Here is a 16930-nt window from a genome sequence, read left to right as displayed (position 1 = left end):
GTATCTGTAGCCTGACAGCCCAGCTCTCAAGGTATGGATAAGGTAATGACCCACAAAGCAACCACTTATTTTATGTAAAGGAGAAGAGAAGGAAGATGGTACCTTTCCCAAAGCAGCCCCCAGTGTCCCCCTAACTTATCCAAACTCCTCAGCATGTGTATTCACCTTCTTTATATTTAAATGCGCTTATCATTCCCAAAGCAATCCCGTGTCCCACTAACTTACCCAACCTCCTCAGCATGTGTATTCACCTTCTTTATATTTAAATGCGCTTATCATTCCCAAAGCAGCCTCCAGTGTCCCCCTAACTTATCCAAACTCCTCAGCATGTGTATTCACCTTCTTTATATTTAAATGCACTTATCATTCCCAAAACAATCCCGTGTCCCACTAACTTACCCAACCTCCTCAGCATGTGTATTCACCTTCTTTATATTTAAATGCGCTTATCATTCCCAAAGCAATCCCATGTCCCACTAACTTACCCAACCTCCTTAGCATGTGTATTCACCTTCTTTATATTTAACTGCGCTTATCATTAATTCATACGTAAATCATCACCTGTGTTCTCACACGTCTAATGCAGGATCATGTAAACCAGTTTTGCAGTGTTTGTTCTCACAATGCAGACTCCCTGCACTATATATGAGGTGGAAAATGTACACATTTCCTCTACGTCTGTCTGACATCTTATGGGCACATTAATGGGCAGTTGTATGTTATGGCAATACAGTAATCCACCTTGTTCCTTCTTTTTTCACATCATATTTGTATGCCTTCATACATCGTTTTATTTAAATGTATGATGATAAAGATAATATTTCCTTCCCATGTATAATTCTGCAAAGGTGGAACAGCCTAAAATATTAAACCTTTATTTGGTGGAGATTACAAAGTACTTCTTAAATCAGTGAACTATTGCACACTTTGAAAAGGTATACCTCATTTTAATGTTTTTGCTGCTTATCATGAACTTATTTTGAATGACAAGCTCTTCAAGCTTGAACAAAAAAAAAAATGTCCTACTGAATGGATATAACTTGGCCATAGGTGTAAGTGTGCAAGTGTGTGGTATGGACGAACAACCACGGCAGGGCTCTCCACCTGGTGGTGTGAACCTTGGCTCTAGATGATTATCACTGTTGAAGTGACACCCCAAACCCATATGCAGAAATAGGGAAAAGGAATTGTGGGTGGATAACTTGGCCAAACATCTCTTGCTCGGTTTCACCTTTAAGGTGTCTATAACAACACATACCTGGACCTACATTATTTAACCTTTTAAATGACAGTGACGCATACACCTTGCTCTGCATTGCCTCACCTTCTGCATACCAGTGTTGGCAAATACTTGACTTTATATTAACTCACCTGTAGTACCATAGTAGCACAAACCTAAGCATACATTACCTCACATTTTACATGTCAGAGATAGAAAAAAAAAATGCGCTTATATTATTTGATCTTTTAGATAACAGTGGTAACATGCACCTTGGCCTGCATTGCCATCTTGTATCTCCTAATACTGGGACAGACCACTAAGATGTCTCACTAAGCGTTTCACCTCTTTTCATGGGTGCTACATGAAAACCTTGGAAATTACCATAATTAGTGAAAAGGAATATTGAATTAAATCTTTCATATAGCTAACTGTACAACAGCAGTTCCTACCTGAGCGAGACTCTGTCGAAATTCCCACATTGGAGTGGAACACTAATCCAGCATCATGAAACACCCCCATGTTATCAGCCCCTCCACCAGGTGTACAGCCGATGTCATTCTTTTCAATCACATCCCAGACCTGTGGAGTAAGATAGAAATATACTTCTGAATATGCTGTGGGGTAAACCGAAATTACTATGAAATATTTTAGATGGAATGACATTGCATGGTTACTTGATATCCTACCAGCTTATTATCTGCCCTTCTACCCTCACTGCATGCAGTTTGTACCACTTACCTGAGCATTACAGCTTCTTCATGCACTTTGTACCATTTACCTGAACATTGTCTTCTGCATGCACTTTGTACCACTTACATGAACATTGTGGCTTCTGCAGGCCTTTTGATTGTAACTCTCCCATTTGCTGCTGTTGTTCACCCGGGTGATAAAGTTCACAGCAGCAAGTTTACACCGGGGGGAAATTTCATCCAGGCACTAAGCTGTATTTTTCTTTTGTCTCTTCTATGCCCAGAAATTGCAATGTCATGATGGTTTATATGCATGCATGATGCCATTGTTTCATTCAGTGTGCATTTCAAAACTTCAGTTTTCAGGATGTTTCTCAGAATCTTCAAGTTCTTCCAAACATCCATAACTTCCTAGCTGGTTTTCAGAAGCTGTAACCACCTCCAAATCTCCTCCAGTCTGATTCCCTGAATTTGTAATCCCTAAATTCCAGCAGGTTCCAAGCTTGTTCCTAAAAACTGTATGTTTATCAAACCCACCCATAATTTCCATGCTGGTTCCACAGCACCTGATAGCCAATGGAATAGATGGATACATAGATTTGGTACCAATTTAATTTGCATCTGATTAGAAGGAATAGGTTTTAATTGAGAGGCAGTTGCCATTACTCTGTTTGATGCACACATCCCTATAATTATAGGGCCTGAACCCTCACAGATACAGAAATCTATGACACATATTCAACTTCGTCCCCTGTATAAAACCTCCTGATGTATAGATTTAAATTTATGTAATCACAAATGCTGGGCTACATTCAGTCATTCAAAGCCTTGTACCCCATTCTTAAATGCTTCCAAAGATTTACAGATATAACCAATTAATAAATGACCAAAATAAGCAGTCGATTGTATCTTCACATATCTATGTTCACAGTAAGTTTTTCACACACACCGTACTGAAGTCCTTCATTCATCATGTTTACTACAGATTCTTTAGCTTGTTTTCATGACTTGTAAAATTATCACCTAATGGTTAAAGCAGGTAAACAAAATTTCCTCTGCAATATTCCACATAAAAACATTTTTCTTCTCCTGCAGGCTGTTATGGCATTTAGAAATTACACTGTTTAAGGTTGTTTAGCCTTATGATTGAATCATGAATACTGTTATACATGGACTATGGATGCCGTCTATGTTTTTTCTACAACAACCTCTTTCACCTACAGTTCCACAAACCTCTGCTATTTCTAAAAAGCTCTTGAACCACAACCTAGAATTCTTTTTGTATACACTGTGAATGTCTTCCTCTCTCTCTGCATCAAATGTTAATAGTAATGGCTATTTTGTCACCACTGTATAGTTGAATAAGTTTTGGAGTGCATAACCTTACATATCCAAGCACTGTAGTCTGTAGAAACTGGCAGTGTTTACATTATTGTGTGCTGTAAATTATTTTTCAATGCCTATTACTGTGTGCTTTAAATGGTTTTCTGGAATGTCTATTGCTGTTTCATTGTAAATTACTTTGGAGTTTTCCTTCCCAGGCCACCTCTGAAAAGGAGTCTTGCATGGCCAGTTGGACATATAGATAGATAGATAGATAGATAGATAGATAGATAGATAGATAGATAGATAGATAGATAGATCGATAGACAGAAGTGAAGAAATTAACAAACAAATAAGTAAATACGTAAAAACAGGTGCTATGGAATGCATGACAGAATCAGATGACATGGTAACATTCTGGATAATAGCCAACTCCAGTGGTCAAGCTTTACCTTCGCTTGGGTCAACTTGTTCTTCTTACTTAAGACAAACACACCCTTGTCGACAGCAACAAGCCCAACCTTGGCCCCTGGATCTCCAGTGAGCTTCAGTTTCATCTTCTTCATTGGTTCCTGAATTAATTTGTCTCTGTCCTCTGCTGGTTTGACTTGCAGCTGTGTAAAAACAAACAGTTAGTTACTTGCTGTTGCTGACAGTTTTTTGGTAACCTGTCCTAATCTTGGCAGTTACTTGCTCTGTTGGACTTTTTACTGATGATACATACCTATTTTATAACTGACAGGTGTATATCTTACCACTAGAAGTTACCTGTCTTATCACAGGTGATTAACAGCCCTACCGTTATCAGTTATTTCTGCTACCACTCACACTTGCTGTAACCACTTGGCTCTGTTTATCATTAACCCATTTCTCCTTACATGGCTATTGTCAGTGATGGCTCTCGGCTCCTTTTAAAGACATGGCACAATAGGGGCACACTATACCGGCACAATAGGGGCACACTATACCAGTAATGTATAGAATGCAAGGTAAACAGTAACAACGTAACCATAATTTACTGTTAAAAATGAAAGATGATTTCTCTATGGAAAAAAAAAACAGTGAATGACATAATCTTACAAATCCTGGCAATATTCACAACACAGAAAAATTATGAATTTGTCATATACAAGGAATATGGTTTAGATGAAGAGTTGGTAATCCACAGTGTAACAAGTCAAGGTTGTAACTACCAATACAACATAGGTGGAAAACTGTCATGGACAAATATCATTAACCTAAATTCAAGAACAGAATGGACTAATTTAGTTCTGTGCTACATTGTAAGGAAAATGACTGCCTATCTGTTGACCAGGTAGGTCCACTAGACACACAGTTCCTTTTCAGGGGTGATCCAGGAATAACATCTGGTTAAGTCACTGGTTCAAGGTCACACAGTAGACAAACAAGGGCTGAGGGATTCAAACCCTATACCACAGGAATTGTAGCTCAAAACTTCAACTTCTCAGCCAATTATCAGATCTCTCCATAATCTGAGGAAAACTATAAAATACATTTAAACAAATACAGCATTTTAGCAACATTCAAAGTAAAGCACACATCTTTGCACTGCAGAAACTTGGGAATAGCAAAAGTAGTTTAAATTGTTACAAGTTCTTTAAATTAGAAGTAAGAGTGGTCAATTAACAGCTCCTGGATTACAATGTTAGATTTGACAGAAGGGTGGTCATTTAACAGATCCTGGATTACAATGTTAGAGCTGACACTAGAGTGGTCAGTTAACAGCTGGATTACAATGTTAGATCTGACACAAGAGTGGTCAGTTAACAGCTCCTAGATTACAATGTTTGATCTGACACAAGTGGTCAGTTAACAGCTCCTGGATTACAATGTTAGATCTGAAACAAGAGTGCTCAATTAACAGCTCCTGGATTACAATGTTAGATTTGACACAAGAGTTGTCAGTTAACAGCTCCTAGATTACAATGTTCGATCCGACACAAGTGGTCAGTTAACAGCTCCTGGATTACAATGTTAGATCTGACACAAGGGTGGTCAGTTAACAGCTCCTGGATTACAATGTTAGATCTGACACAAGAGTGGTCAGTTAGCACCTGGACTACAATGTTAGATCTGACACAAGAGTGGTCAGTTAACAGCTCCTAGATTACAATGTTCGATCCGACACAAGTGGTCAGTTAACAGCTCCTGGATTACAATGTTAGATCTGAAACAAGAGTGCTCAATTAACAGCTCCTGGATTACAATGTTAGATTTGACACAAGAGTTGTCAGTTAACAGCACCTGGATTACAATGTTAGATCTCACACAAGAGTGGTCAGTTAACAGCTCCTGGATTACAGTGTTAGATCTCACACAAGAGTGGTCAGTTAACAGCTCCTGGATTGCAATGTTAGATCTGACACAAGAGTGGTCAGTTAGCTCCTGGATTATAATGTTAGATCTGACACAAGAGTGGTCAGTTAGTTGCTGAATTACAATGTTAGATCTGATACAAGAGTGGTCAGTTAACAGCTCCTGGTTTACAATGTTAGAGCTGATACAAGAGTGGTCAGTTATCAGCTCCTGGATTACAATGTTAGAGCTGACACAAGAGTGGTCAGTTAACAGCTCCTGGGTTACAATGTTAGAGCTGACACAAGAGTGGTCAGTTAACAACTCCTGGATTACAATGTCAGATCTGACAAAAGAGTGGTCAGTTAACAGCTCCTGGATTACAATGTTAGATTTCACACAAGAGTGGTCAGTTAACAGCTCCTGGATTACAATGTTAGATCTCACACAAAAGGTGGTCAGTTAAGAGCTCATGGATTATAATGTTAGATCTGATGCAAGAGTGGTCAGTTAACAGCTCCTGGATTACAATGTTAGATTTCACACAAGAGTAGTCAGTTAACAACTCCTGGATTACAATGTTAGATCTCACACAAAGGTGGTCAGTTAAGAGCTCCTGGATTACAATGTTAGATCTGACACAAGACTGGTCAGTTAAGAGCTCCTGGATTACAGTGTTAGATCTGACACAAGAGTGGTCAGTTAAGAGCTCCTGGATTACAATGTTAGATTTCACACAAGAGGGGTCAGTTAACAGCTGTTGATTTACAATGTTAGATATGACACAAGAGTGGTCAGTTAGCTTCTGGATTACAATGTTAGAGCTGACACAAGAGTGGTCAGTTAAGAGCTTCTGGACTATAATGTTAGATCTGACACAAGAGTGGTCAGTTAACAGTTGCTGGATTACAATGTTAGATCTGACATAAGAGTGGTCATTTAACAGCTGCTGGATTACAATGTTAGATTTGACACACAAGTGGTCATTTTACAGCTGCTGGATTACAATGTTACATATGACACAAGAGTGGTCAGTTAACAGCTCTTGGATTACAATGTTACAGCTGACACAAGAGTGGTCAGTTAACAGCTCCTGGATTACAATGTTAGATTTGACGCCTCAGGAGGAACGGATCTGTCAGTACATAGAGTAAAAAGTAGGACTCCTTAAAACATACAATTCAGCTAGTTTGTTTTGTTAAGCATTAACAACTACTTTTAAGCGGTAAAAGCTACTCTGAGATTTCAAATCAGTGTAATTCAAGCAAAAAAGTGAACATTCAAGTAGGTTCCAGAAGCAGTTTGAGATGTTTGTTACTCACACTACTGTCAATCTATTTACATGGAAGGTAAAAAAATGATTTCCTTACGTCTAGCATGACTCATATAAAAGGGGCCTGAAGTGGATTCTGGGGATCCATTAAACTATAATAACCACTTAGTGATTCTAATGCATTAAAATAGTCAGAATACAAAGATATAAGGAAAGAACTAAGATACCGTGGCAACCATAAAAAAATCATTGATGTTAATTTTCCAGTCCCCTTCAAAGAAAACAGTAGCAATAAACACAAAAATGGTGCCAAACAAATCAGCAGCATGAACCTCCTAGTAGTCTTTTTCAGGTCTGCCAAAGAAAAAAAACAATAGAAATAATTTAGATCTGAATGTTTTGGAGCAGCACTGTACCTCTTAGCTTACCTGGCCACCAGTTCTGGACAAAGACAAAAATAATGTTGTGCACATAATCAGGAACAATTTTTAAATATTACTCTAATTCACTTAAAACATAATAGAACAGCAAGTTTTGCATCAGCATGCATGTTTTGATAAATAATAAGCATACCACTCAAATGGCTGGCATTATGGATTGATTTATCAGAAAAAAAAACTGTGGGACAGGGCAAATATTTGAAGCAAAATCAAAGACAATTTGCAAAAGTTATGGGTAGCCACACATACCCCCTCCTGAATTTGAATATTTTTGAAGCAAAATCACAGACAATTTGCAAAAGTTATGGGTAGCCACAAATACCCATTCCTGAATTTGAAAGAGTTAAGACAGGCAATGGGTGGCAGTGAAGAGTTACCAAATAGATGGGTAACTACAGTAGAGCTAGTAAGGGAGACGGCTAGAAAGATGCTTGGTGTGACATCTGGACAGAGGAAGGACGACAAGGAGACATGGTGGTGGAATGAGGAAGTACAGGAGAGTATATAGGGAAAGGTTGGCAGAGAAGAAGTGGGATTGTCATAGAGATGAAGAAAGTAGACAGAAGTATAAGGAGATGAGGTGCATGGCAAAGAGAGAAAACTTCCCAAAACAAGGGCAAGCAAGTAAAATAAGTGACAAAACAACACGATCACTGCCACAGAAACACCAGCAACTAACCAAGCCTTGGAAGAAATTCTTTTTATTCCACCGACTAAGCGCTTTCACCAAAGATGGCTTCTTCAGAGTCAGTGTTTTACAAAAAACATATACATTTTATACTCTTCAAACACAATGACTTCACCTTGTAAATCAATAAACTACTCCAATTAGTCAATTAATCAATAAACATTGCTCAATACTAAATACTAAATAGTAAAACAATTCCTAAAACATAATTAAAATTCTCTCAACAGTTCTACTAATCTAATAAGAATAAAGGTATAAAAAATATATACACAAACAGTAATATATATAAAATAGTTGTTCAAAATCAACCCATTCTATATATACCATACATATAAATCTTCAACCATTTATGTAAATATACATTTTATTAATCCCACTAAACATTTTAAAAAATGACATATGTAATATATTTCATTTGATTTGTTTATGTGTATGCATATACATTAATCTTCATTGTATTTTGTTTATTTTCTTTTGTTTTATTTCATTTTATCTTATTTTGTACTGCTGTTAAATTATACAATACTGGCCTTAAGTTTCAAAACAGGTTTTATAGAGATGTAATCGTTAATACCAGGGTATCTAGTGGCGTTTAATCTCAACTGCCACATAGTTTCTAAAAATGCTACCCTGTTTCCTATATCACCACCCTGTTCTAGCAATACTCTATCTATAATGAAGAACACAAACTTCTTAAATTCCTTACAATTAATACTGTGAATGTAAAGTGCATTGTGAGAGTCTTTGTTCTTAATAGCTCTTACATGTTCGACCATCCTATCACGTAACCTCCGAGTGGTCATGCCTATGTAGAATGCTTCACAGGTTACACAAAAGGCCATATAGACTATGTTCTTTGTGTTACAGTTACATTTTCCAGGGCAAGGTAAAGAATACCCCCACCCTTTAACACACACATAAGACCCTTCTGCTATGTACCTGCAGCTTCTACAATGACCACACTTGGACATCCTAGATGCTCTACCTTTTTCCTCACTTTCCAAAATACCTTTCAAGTTGTTCCCCTTACTATAAACAATTCTTGGATGAACACCTAAGATATCCTTTGTGGCATCACTCAAACAATACTCCCACATCCCTTGTAACACCTTAACTATTTCGTCACTTTTCTCATTAAATTTCAACACAAAGCATGTTCCACCTGCTTGTTTCTTGTTTTGTCCCTCTTGGTTAATCTCTGACACCTTTTCCCCCCATAAAATGGGTGAATATGATGAACCTCTCCGTTTGTACACTTCCCTTTTCAATCTTAGTAACAACCTGAGCGGGTAACCCCTATCCATTAACATTCCTATTAACTTGAACATTTCCTGCTTAAATAAACTTTCCTCACTCACCAGTCTGGACAATCTCACCATCTGCCCTTTTGCCACCCCTTTCCTTTGATGGAATGGGTAGCAACTTTTAAAATGTAAGAGTGAATTCAAATAACTGTCTTTTCTATATATAGAACTAGCTAGACCTTCTTCACTCTTGATGAGTGCTATGTCCAAATAATTGGTAGCATCCTTCTTCCATTGGAAGGTGAATTTCAAAAAACTGGTGGTGCTGTTTAAATACTCAATGAACTCATAAACCTGGAGTTCATCTCCCTTCCATAAAATAAGCAGGTCGTCCAAGAATCTGTTGTACAAAATAATGCTCTCCATAAATCTCGATGGGAGAACAAAATGTTTAGTGGGATTAATAAAATGTATATTTACATAAATGGTTGAAGATTTATATGTATGGTATATATAGAATGGGTTGATTTTGAACAACTATTTTATATATATTACTGTTTGTGTATATATTTTTTATACCTTTATTCTTATTAGATTAGTAGAACTGTTGAGAGAATTTTAATTATGTTTTAGGAATTGTTTTACTATTTAGTATTTAGTATTGAGCAATGTTTATTGATTAATTGACTAATTGGAGTAGTTTATTGATTTACAAGGTGAAGTCATTGTGTTTGAAGAGTATAAAATGTATATGTTTTTTGTAAAACACTGACTCTGAAGAAGCCATCTTTGGTGAAAGCGCTTAGTCGGTGGAATAAAAAGAATTTCTTCCAAGGCTTGGTTAGTTGCTGGTGTTTCTGTGGCAGTGATCATGTTGTTTTGTCACTTATTTTACTTGCTTGCCCTTGTTTTGGGAAGTTTTTTCTTGTATTGTCGCTCGATTCTGCCTCAGTTCGTTGGCATACTGTGCTGGGCCGTATGGAGGCTATACTTAGAGAGAGATCTCAACTGCTGTGAACAAGTTGCTCCTTATGTGTGAGAAGGACAAAGCACCGGGTGTTTCCAGCCCCACTAACTCGGAGGTAGAGTTATACACATTACACTCCCCGGTTACTTCAGGTTCTAGCATACCGCTAGGGCAAAGGACTGTGTTTCCGGCTACCTCAGGCTCTAGTTTGCCGCCAGGGCAAAGGTCGGCTGTTCTGGTTACTTTCTCTGAGGTTGTTTCCAACTCCGGGGTAGGATCCTCGGTAGGCCCGAATGGGAGCGTGACGTTGGCACTGGAGCAGCGTATTCCTTGTTTGAGACGTGATGGTGAGGTCCGGTTTGAAGATTTATTATCGTGGTTCGAGGAGCCTGAATTGATTGACCGGGAAGTCACTACTAGGCTGGAACATACAGTGCCACTGTCGTTGAAAGAGCAGATTAACAGGTATGAAAGACTATGTACTAAATACAAAGCCTTGCAATTGGACAATCTTTTTCTTGCTCGCTCTAAAGAGCTTAACCAAGTACCCAAGGGGCTTAGGCTTTGGAAGCTCCCCATGGGCATTGAGTTTGGCACAGAAGTTTATGCAGAATTAATTGCCTTGTTTGACAAAACGGGACTTGAAATGCTAAGCATTATTATCAAAAACAACACTAGCAAGTTGCTCTCTATTCGAGAGGACATTTTAAAGCTTCATAAAAGCATTTGTTCAGACTTACTATTTTTTCAGCACGAGGTACAATTTAACAATGTGCTTAAAAAGCTTGGTGGTTTTGTGAACAAAAATGTGGCACTTAAAATTAAAAAACTGGCAAGGGACACAACTGATTACAAACGTAATACAGCTTATCCGCCAGGTAAATACAAGTACAGGGGTGAATTACACTCCAATGTTAACCCCCACACCTCCCAGGGGAATAACCGTTTTTCTCATGTTAGTGAATGTGACTTTGGCCAAGTCAATGTTGTACCAGTGGGTATGAGTGGAGACAGTGTCGACCAGGTTTTCGAGGAGGTCGACGATTTTTTGGATCCACCTATGGGGCCACGCAGGTCCAAAAGGTTGCAAAGCAAGGCACAGAAGACAATGGTTATGGACAAACATCACAGGGGGTGGGGGAGGGAAGAGCACTATGCGCAGTATTGATTGATTGTGGTGTGACTTATAACAATGATGTTTTTGGACACAAAAGTCAAGGTGTTCCCTTGGTTTGTACTACTACTATTGATTGTATCAATGGCACTACGTTACCTTCGCATACACAGATTTTCAACCATTGTAGATTAGAATGCGATATTGATTGTACAAGCGGGGGGGTACAGTCTAGGGTACAAGATACACATACAGAAAAAGAAAATGAAGTCATGGAAGTTAACAATGTGATTGAGGTTTTTGATACGACTGTTTTGCTTAATAGTAACATTGAATTTGAGCAGGGTGATTCAATTAATGTTGCATCTGGAGTTTGCACCAAGAACTTGCTTTGTAATGATTCTATAAGTGTTGACACAGACATGACTTGTCAAGTTTTACAGAAGAGTGAGTACTTTATATACAATTACACTGACAAGATTATTGACGATGTTTATTTTGAATTGTTTACGAAAGGAATTAACTTTGTACCCAATTTCAAACTTGATGTTGCGCAATTACTAGTCAATTTGAAGCTGTTTATAAGAAAACTAAACTTGGAAATGTATTTTCACGAGAATCAAAAAGATGGTATTAATGTTGAAACTACTGGCTGTAAGGTTCTTTCAAGGAGAAGCACCTTTATTCCTCCACCATGTAGTGAGGTCACAGCTCTTGAAAGATTATTAGAATTTGAGTTCAGGAAGATTTGTAAAGAAAAATATTTTTTGGTTGACAACTTAAGTACAAAAGAAAGGTTGTTGTTAAAAGAACTTCAGAAAGCTGGTAATATTAGGTGTATGAAACCAGACAAGGGTGGGGGAATGGTTTTGATGGACAAGGTGGACTACATTGCATCTATGATGTCGATTTTGGAGGACCAAGAAACCTATAAGAGGGTATCTAGAAATGAAATCAATATTGCCTATAGAAGGATTGAATTATATTTGTGTGATGCCCTCTTTCAAGGTATGATTTCTGAAACTGAATATGACTATTTGATGGTTAAGAATGCAGTTTTACCTAACATTTTTGGGATTCCCAAGGTCCACAAGGGTGTGGCCAAGTTGCAGTTTAGACCGATTGTAGCAGCGAAGGGTTCGAAGACTGAACCCTTGGCCTCCTTTGTGGACTTTATGTGCAAGAAAGTGTTGGAGGAAGTGCCGCATGTGATCAGAGATTCTTGGCACTGCCTTGAAAGACTTAGGGATGTCAAGGAAGATTTCAGGGACTACAGCTTCTTAACTGTGGATGTGGTCAACTTGTTTTCTACCATCCCGCACAAGGAGGGTTTGGATATGTTTCGTGAGAGCTTGGTAACGAGTAACAAGGTTGATAAGGGTAGAATTAATTTAATTTGTGATTTAATGGAGATGGTTCTTTTGAACAATTTTATTAAATTTGAAGGGGAGACATTTCAGCAGTGTTCTGGTGTGGCTATGGGTGCAAGGTGTGCCCCTATATTTGCTAATATGGTTCTCCTAACGTGGGAGAGAACTTTTGTTCTCCCATCGAGATTTATGGAGAGCATTATTTTGTACAACAGATTCTTGGACGACCTGCTTATTTTATGGAAGGGAGATGAACTCCAGGTTTATGAGTTCATTGAGTATTTAAACAGCACCACCAGTTTTTTGAAATTCACCTTCCAATGGAAGAAGGATGCTACCAATTATTTGGACATAGCACTCGTCAAGAGTGAAGAAGGTCTAGCTAGTTCTATATATAGAAAAGACAGTTATTCGAATTCACTCTTACATTTTAAAAGTTGCCACCCATTCCATCAAAGGAAAGGGGTGGCAAAAGGGCAGATGGTGAGATTGTCCAGACTGGTGAGTGAGGAAAGTTTATTTAAGCAGGAAATGTTCAAGTTAATAGGAATGTTAATGGATAGGGGTTACCCGCTCAGGTTGTTACTAAGATTGAAAAGGGAAGTGTACAAACGGAGAGGTTCATCATATTCACCCATTTTATGGGGGGAAAAGGTGTCAGAGATTAACCAAGAGGGACAAAACAAGAAACAAGCAGGTGGAACATGCTTTGTGTTGAAATTTAATGAGAAAAGTGACGAAATAGTTAAGGTGTTACAAGGGATGTGGGAGTATTGTTTGAGTGATGCCACAAAGGATATCTTAGGTGTTCATCCAAGAATTGTTTATAGTAAGGGGAACAACTTGAAAGGTATTTTGGAAAGTGAGGAAAAGGTAGAGCATCTAGGATGTCCAAGTGTGGTCATTGTAGAAGCTGCAGGTACATAGCAGAAGGGTGTTATGTGTGTGTTAAAGGGTGGGGGTATTCTTTACCTTGCCCTGGAAAATGTAACTGTAACACAAAGAACATAGTCTATATGGCCTTTTGTGTAACCTGTGAAGCATTCTACATAGGCATGACCACTCGGAGGTTACGTGATAGGATGGTCGAACATGTAAGAGCTATTAAGAACAAAGACTCTCACAATGCACTTTACATTCCCAGTATTAATTGTAAGAAATTTAAGAAGTTTGTGCTCTTCATTATAGATAGAGTATTGCTAGAACAGGGTGGTGATATAGGAAACAGGGTAGCATTTTTAGAAACTATGTGGCAGTTGAGATTAAACGCCACTAGATACCCTGGTATTAGCGATTACATCTCTATAAAACCTGTTTTGAAACTTAAGGCCAGTATTGTATAATTTAACAGCAGTACAAAATAAGATAAAATGAAATAAAACAAAAGAAAATAAACAAAATACAATGAAGATTAATGTATATGCATACACATAAACAAATCAAATGAAATATATTACATATGTCATTTTTTAAAATGTTTAGTGGGATTAATAAAATGTATATTTACATAAATGGTTGAAGATTTATATGTATGGTATATATAGAATGGGTTGATTTTGAACAACTATTTTATATATATTACTGTTTGTGTATATATTTTTTATACCTTTATTCTTATTAGATTAGTAGAACTGTTGAGAGAATTTTAATTATGTTTTAGGAATTGTTTTACTATTTAGTATTTAGTATTGAGCAATGTTTATTGATTAATTGACTAATTGGAGTAGTTTATTGATTTACAAGGTGAAGTCATTGTGTTTGAAGAGTATAAAATGTATATGTTTTTTGTAAAACACTGACTCTGAAGAAGCCATCTTTGGTGAAAGCGCTTAGTCGATGGCAAAGAGAGAGGTGGCGAAGGCTAAGGATAAGGCATATGAAGAGTTGTATGAAAGGTTGGACACTAAGGAGGGAGAAAAGGACCTGTACCGATTGGCTAGACAGAGGGACCGAGCTAGGAAAGATGTGCAGCAGGTAAGGGTGATAAAGGATAATGAGGGAAACATACTCACAAGTGAGGAGAGTGTGTTGAGGAGATGGAAAGAGAACTTTGAGGGGTTGATGAATGAAGAGAATGAGAGGGAGAGAAGGTTGGATGATGTGCAGATAGTGAATCATGAAGTGCAGTGGATTAGCAAGGAGGAAGTAAGGATAGCTATGAAGAGGATGAAGAATGGAAAGGCTGTTGGTCCAGATGACATACCTGTGGAAGCATGGAGGTATTTAGGTGAAATGGCAGTAGAGTTTTTAACCAAATTGTTTAATGAAATCTTGGAAAGTGAGAGGGTGCCTGAGGAATGGAGGAAAAAGTGTTTTGGTACCAATTTTTAAGAATAAGGGTGATGTGCAGAGCTGTACTAACTACAGAGGGATTAAATTGATCAGTCACAGCATGAAGTTATGGGAAAGAGTAGTGGAAGCTAGGTTAAGAAGGGATGTGATGGTTAGTGATCAGCAGTATGGTTTCATGCCAGGAAAGCGCACTACAGATGCAATGATTGCTCTGAGATTGTTGATGAAGAAGTACAGAGAAGGTCAGAAGGAGTTGCATTGTGTTTTTGTAGACTTAGAGAAAGCATATGACAGGGTGCCTAGAGAGGAGTTGTGGTATTGTATGAGGAAGTCGGCAGTGTCAGAGAAGTATGTAAGAGTGGTACAGGATATGTATGAAGGTAGCGTGACAGCGGTGAGGTCTGCAGTGGGGGTGACGGATGCATTTGAGATGGAGGTGGGATTACATCAAGGATCAGCTCTGAGCCCTTTCTTATTAAATAAAAATAATAATAGAAATAAACAACTTTTCACTAAAGCAGCAAAGATTTCAATAGCAAATTCCCACCTTATCTCCACCCTACTTTATGCCTCTCCAATATATGCCAACCTAAGGCAATGCGATCTAAACAAGCTAGAGACCTGCTACAACAAAATCGCCAAATTCGCCACAGGGGCATCCTACCGTAGTCACCACTGTCTCTCACTCGCCCACAAACTAGTAAACCATCCACTAAATGTCCCATCCCTCCAGAATCTACTCCAACCCTATTGCACCACCAGCCTACTAAGATCCAGCAACAAAAATCTCTTGCAGATCACTAAAGCCAATAACTCTGCTGGTGAAGCACTATTCTCTTGCACCATTGCCAAATTATAGAACTCCCTTCCACCCACAATTACCTCCATACTATCATGCACCCACTTCAAAACTTTACTAAAAGCGCACCTAAAAACATGCTGGCTATGCCCTTGCAACTCCCACTCTAATATCGCCCACCCTATCCAACCACTACCTTTCTTTCCACTCCACTAACTACCTTGATTATTGCAAGCTCAGATGTTCATAAGCCTAGTACTTATTATACAGCAGGAACTTCTTCTTGTAACATTTGTTAATGTCTGTTATGTACTTCACAGATAAAGATTCTAGTTGTCTACTGATGTACTATGTTCTTCATCTGTAAATATGTTGTAAGTAATTGCTATTTTAAGTTGTTAATCACTATGTAATCCAATGTAACTAATGTCTGTTTATTTTAACTGTGGAGCTTTTCTCCTCAGGCCTCCACTGAAAATGGACCTACGTCCAGTCGGACACTCCCGGTCAACAGATGTAAATAAATAAATAAATAAATTATTTGCAATGGTGATGGACAAGTTGACAGATGAGATCAGACAGGAGTCCCCATGGACTATGACGTTTGCAGATGACATTGTGATCAGTAGTGAGAGTAGGGAACAGGTGGAGGAGACCCTGGAGAGATGGAGATGTGCTCTAGAGAGAAGAGGAATGAAGGTCAGCAGAACTAAGACATAATATATGTGTGTGAATGATGGGGGAGGATAGAGGAATGGTGAGGATGCAAGGAGTAGAGGTGGCGAAGGTGGATGAGTTTAAATACTTGGTATCAACAGTTCAGAGTAACGGTGAGTGTGGAAGAGAGGTGAAGAAGAGAGTACAGGCAGGATGGAGTGGGTGGAGGAGAGTGTCAGGAGTGATTTGTGACAGACAACTACCAGTAAGAGTGAAAGGGAAGGTCTACAATAGGGTAGTGAGACCAGCTATGTTATATGGGTTGGAGACAGTGGCATTGACAAAAAGGCAGGAGTTAGAGCTGGATGTGGCAGAGTTAAAGATGTTAAGATTTGCACTGGGTGTGACAAGGGTGGACAGGATTAGGAATAAGTATATTAGAGGGTCAGCCCAGGATGAAAGGTTTGGAGACAAAGCCAGAAAGGAAAGATTACGTTGGCTTGGACATGTGCTGAGGAGGGATGCTGGGTATATTG

General features: G+C 38.4%; 1 protein-coding gene across 1 annotated transcript in view; it reads right to left on the bottom strand.

The window, feature by feature from the left end:
• Window positions 1-16930, bottom strand: part of LOC122810818 (complement C3-like) — a 1708896-nt gene that overhangs the window by 1017457 nt on the left and 674509 nt on the right. Inside the window, exons 14-15 of the mRNA XM_044082377.1 lie at window positions 3687-3848; window positions 1672-1801 (exon numbers count right to left, since the gene is read on the bottom strand). Coding sequence (XP_043938312.1) covers window positions 1672-1801; window positions 3687-3848 — 292 coding nt within the window. The remainder of the gene's footprint in view (window positions 1-1671; window positions 1802-3686; window positions 3849-16930) is intronic.

The sequence above is a fragment of the Protopterus annectens genome, chromosome 9.part0, assembly GCF_019279795.1.
Source record: "Protopterus annectens isolate FY-2018-M chromosome 9.part0, PAN1.0, whole genome shotgun sequence".
NCBI lineage: Eukaryota > Metazoa > Chordata > Ceratodontiformes > Protopteridae > Protopterus > Protopterus annectens.
The sequence above is the reverse complement of the archived record's forward strand: the minus strand, read 5'-3'. Positions and strand labels throughout refer to the sequence as shown.